The sequence below is a fragment of the Lycium barbarum genome, chromosome 7 (genome assembly GCF_019175385.1).
Source record: "Lycium barbarum isolate Lr01 chromosome 7, ASM1917538v2, whole genome shotgun sequence".
NCBI lineage: Eukaryota > Viridiplantae > Streptophyta > Magnoliopsida > Solanales > Solanaceae > Lycium > Lycium barbarum.
In genome coordinates this window covers 46,443,441-46,448,496 of record NC_083343.1, presented here as the reverse complement: position 1 = coordinate 46,448,496, position 5,056 = coordinate 46,443,441, and the positions used below count along the sequence as shown (strand labels likewise).

Sequence of the window (5,056 nt, the reverse complement as noted above, 5' to 3'; positions counted from 1 at the left end):
GCACGGACCTCATGAAACTAGTACTAAAATAACGCGCAGAAGAAATAATGTAGCTCGGGATACTTTTGGGACCTTCGTGATTAAGGAGCTGCCTTTTTTTCCCCTTTTTGTCATAAATCATTGTTTTAAAAAAAAAAAATCAAAATAAGGCTAGATATAAAGTACTAATGAGTTATTTTGGTAACTGGTTAGAGTTATATAGATATTAGTTATGAGGTAATCTACGCACTCCCTCCGTTTACTTTTACTTATCCAGTATTTCAAAAATAGATTTTCACTTTTACTTGTCACTTTTAGCATATCAAGATAAGACAATTTATTTTTTCCTGTTTTAACCATAGTATTAATTTTACACCTCGGAAAATTTTCCGTTGATGCACAAGTAAATAGACTAGTGAAGAGCACGAGTATACGTTAATTCAATAAGTAAGAAACGACATTCGATGACCCTAGTTAAGATTTCAAAGATGTTTGAGATAGGGGAAGGAAGTTGCCAAGAGAAGGCAAGGCATACGATAGGTAACGGAAAGGGATTACGAGTAACGAGTTAACGAGGATTTAATGATGTCTTGGAGAAGAGTGATAACGTCCCTTAGATTGGTATTGAGGTATTAGACAAGTGTTAAGAAGGTTCCATAAGGATTGAAGATCAAACGAGTCGACGAAACAGAGGTTCGGAATACTGGGGATTATACGGCCAAACATACTGGCCATATAAAATATACGGTCCATATGTTGGGACCGTATAATCAGCCCAGAATGACATACTTATCTAGACCAAATATACGGCCAAACATACGGCCCATATAAAATGTACAGACCGTATGTTGGTCTGTATATCTAGTCGGGATCAGATTTGGTTTATTAAATAAGGACCAAGTTCTATTTCATTTCATTTCCATATCACACCCCTTCTCTATAAAACATCTCTCTACATTTATTCCACGGGAATTCAAGAGGTATTAGTGATCAACAACATAAACTAAGTGAATCAAGTGCAAGCAAACCCATTAAAGGTCATTCAAGTCAAGAAATCTCATTGGAGATGAACGAGGGTTTTTGCTCAAGTGAAGTATTACCAACCAAGGCTTGTTCCTAAAACATCTAAGGTAATATTTATGGTATTTATATGTTGTTTAAGGTATTTTAGAGTTGAAATACTTGGATTGTAGAAGGGTATAGAAAAATGGGTCATGAATGTGGAATAGTGCCATTTTGAGTAATAGTTTGAATTGCGTCATGATTCTTGATGTGTTGTGATATAAATATGTTATAAATGATGTTGAGAACACGGGATAGGCAATGTATGTGAATGAACGTAGTCGTGTGTTATGACCATGGATATGGGTGATTGAAAGTGAATTGAGAAATGCGGATAATGTGGATGAATAAGGACTATTGTTATGATATTGTGAATGTATTATTGACGTTTGGGAGTTGAAATACGCTAGGGAGGAATGTCGTATAAATAAAGGAGATGTTGTTCGATTTTCTCTAGTTTTAGTCATGTATGCTAGCTATCGATTTCTAATGATAGTATGACTTTAATGAAGGTAGAAACGTGAGCGCGGGAGGAGAACGCGCAAGTGGTAAATAAGTTGAACGGAAAGGTATGTAAGGCTAACCCTTCTTTCATAAGGCATGGTTCTTTGGCCAATCATCTAAATCTTATATAAGTCTATGATGTCCTTCAAATGATTCGATCTTCCGAGCTATTAAGCTCACAATCCTTGATATGCTACGATTGTACTAAGTTCCACCTATGACGAGTAAGCCTATAAAGATAGATGTAATGAATGACGATAATAGTGACAATGATATTGATGACGACTATAATGGTAATAGCGATGATGATAACGGTGACGATGATGATAGTGATGATAATAGTAAAGATGCTTATGAGCTATTATGTATATGTATCTATGTATGACTATTATCCCGAGCTTATAAGGCCGGGTAGAATATGTATGTATGTTTATGTAACGCACGCGCACCACTGCAGTTGGGTACGGAAAACACTGAGCCTTGGTAGGGACAGGTATGTGTAACACTGAGCCTTGGTTGGCCAGGTATGTATGATCACCGAGCCTTGCTATGGTCGGGTACGTGAAACACCGAACTTTTGTGGTCGGGTATGCTATGTAAATGATATGTGTATGACATGAATATGTATATGCTATGGGTAGGTATATGATATAGATATGAGTATGATACGATTACGAATAAGAATATGTACATGATATGAATGTGAATAAGGATATGTAAATGAGTACGGTTATGAATATGGATATGGATACGGATGTATGTACACAATCACACACTCGAAATGGAAAGTCCCTATGTAAGGCAAGTAAGTGCTTATGACGATGACTCCACTATCTCCCATCTTATACTATTTCTTATATTGCTTATTATGCTTCTATATTGATGTTGATTATGCTTTACATACTCAGTACATTCTTAGTACTGACGTCCTTTTGTTTGTGGATGCTGCGTCATGCCCGCAGGTGCCCAGGGAGACAGACTTGATCCATAGCTACATTCTCAGGGAATGCATAGCGGAGCTCCATTTCATTCGGAGCTGTACATAATTATGGGCATAGCGGGGTCCTGTCCCGCTTATGTGACATGACATACTCTCCTTAAAGGCTCGTAGACATGTGTATGTGGTTAGATATGTTTGGCCTTGTCGGCCTATATTTTGTATATCATTTTGTTAGCCTTGTCAGCTTATGTACATGGATATGGCATAGATGCCAATGATGATATAAAGGTATTGTTGTCCAATGGGACTAGCATGATGGATGAATAGAAATATATGTTTTATTATGTGGCTCACCTAGATGTAAGTGTAAAGATAGGCTAAGGGGTGCCCGGGTGGGCTGGCCCCGGGTGCTCGTCGCGACCCTAGTCCAGTCGTGACAATTAATTACTCACTTCAAATTATTTTTGAAATTCAAGAAAAATATGCACCAATTAATATGGGTATATTGGTAAATTATGCACTTCATTTATTATTTCTTAAAAGCGTGAAAAGTCCAAAGTGGACATGTAAAAGTGAACGGAGGGAGTATTATTTAATTGAGGGTTTAGTTATTCATGTACTCCCTCCGTCCATACTTTCCTTATTAGTTTGTCCCAAAAAGATTGACACGTTTTTATACTTAGAAATAATTTAACTTTTTTTTTTTGGTAACTATCCACATTTTATTACCAAAGTATTCGTTACAGCTCAAACAAAGGGGAAAAAAGAACTATACTTTAAGCACTATCTGGACAGACCCAGTATAGTGAGACAAATCAACTTCCTAACTCCTAGCCATCTACTAGCTAAACAGGATACGAATTGAGCCTAGTCATGCACTGTTGTAGCTTAGCACACATGCTTACTCGTACAAATACTTCTTGACTAATCTTCTTCACAATTGCTACCTCACTTCTTCTTTTGCTTTGAAATGCTTTATGGTTTCTCTTCAGCCATAGCTCATAAACAGTTGCAGCTAGAGACATCCTATATATAGTAGCATCACTCCCTTTGCCTGTGTTCATCATTTCACACCACTGTAGTTCTTCGGACCATGATCTAGCAGTCCTCCTAATGCCCTGCCATTGGAGTATCTTACTCCAGACTACTGTAGTCACTGAGCATTGAAAAAACAAGTGGTCAATACATTCAGGTTCATTTTCACACAATGGACACTTAGGGCAAATTTGCATCCCCCAACGAATCAGTCTGTCCTTGGTATAGAGTCTCCTGTGTATAACTAGGAACAGAATGAATAGCCATTTGGGAGATCCAGGGTTGTTACACATTAGTTTCCTCTAAGGCACTTTAGTATGAGTTCCCAACATCTTGTGGTACACATTCTTGATGGAGAAAGAAGGCATTTGAATCAGGTCGGCTTCAGTCAATCCTGCCTCCTCCATGTACTTCTGAGCTTTCAACACCTTTTGAATAATCCAGCAAGCTTGATTTGGTTTTTTACCCCATAGCGATTCACCTTTCCCATAATAGATGTGTACCCATTGTATCCACAAAACATCCTTCTTCCTACACAAGTTCCATAACAATTTACACAAAGCTGCTTTGTTCCATATGTGCAAGTTTAGTAGATTTAACCCACCTGCTGTCATTGGAAGGCATAATTTTTCCCAAGCAACTAGTGCTTTTTTTGATATTTCTACACCACCGGTCCATAGAAAGGCTCTGCATAGCCTTTCAATAGCCTCCATGATCTTCTTAGGCAGTAGGAATAGTTGAGACCAATATGTCTGAATTGAGAATAGGACTGTTTTCAGAAGTTTTAATCTTCCTGCATAAGAAAGAAACTTTGTAGTCCAACTAGTCACTCTCCCCAACATCTTCTCCAACAGGGGTTGGCATTGTACTAAAGACAACCTTTTAGTGCTAAGTGGAACACCAAGGTATCTTATAGGTAACTCGCCCTTAGGAATGCTAGTGAACTCTACAATCTGATCTTGTACTCTCTGGTTTACCCCTCCAAAATAAATGGAACATTTGAGAAGATTAGCATGAAGTCCCGAGGCCTGTGAAAACTGATTGAAGCATTGGAAAAGCATTTGAACAGATTAAGCATCCCCTTTGCTAAAAATTAGCAAATCATCAGCAAAGCTCAATTGGATAATCTTTAACTTAGAGCATCTAGTACTGGAATCTGCTCTCACGGTGTAGGGTCTTCAGTATTCTATTTAGGTATTCCATGGCTATCACAAATAGGTAAGGTGACATGGGGTCACCCTGCCTTAAACCCTTCTTCGCATCAAAAGATGGAGCAGGTACTCCATTGATTACCACTGAATAAGACACTGTCGAAATGCAGCTCATAATCTATTGCACAAATAATTCAGGGAATTGCAGATCATATAGGACTTGTTTAAGAAAAACCCACTCAAGTGAATCGTAAGCTTTTTGGATATCCATTTTCAACATACATCTTGCTGATATACCCTTTCTTGAGTACCCTTTTACTAGCTCATGGCTCAAAATAATATTATCTGAGATGAGCCTTCCGGGTATAAAAGCAGACTGTCTCCC

At 38.0% G+C, this 5,056-nt stretch overlaps 1 protein-coding gene across 1 annotated transcript; it reads right to left on the bottom strand.

Annotated features, from left to right (window-relative positions):
• Positions 1–3,330: 3,330 nt before the first annotated feature.
• LOC132601480 (uncharacterized) lies at positions 3,331–3,813 on the bottom strand. The gene has a single exon (XM_060314562.1). The coding sequence runs from the start codon at positions 3,811–3,813 to the stop codon at positions 3,331–3,333; it is 483 nt and encodes a 160-aa protein (XP_060170545.1).
• Positions 3,814–5,056: the final 1,243 nt, after the last annotated feature.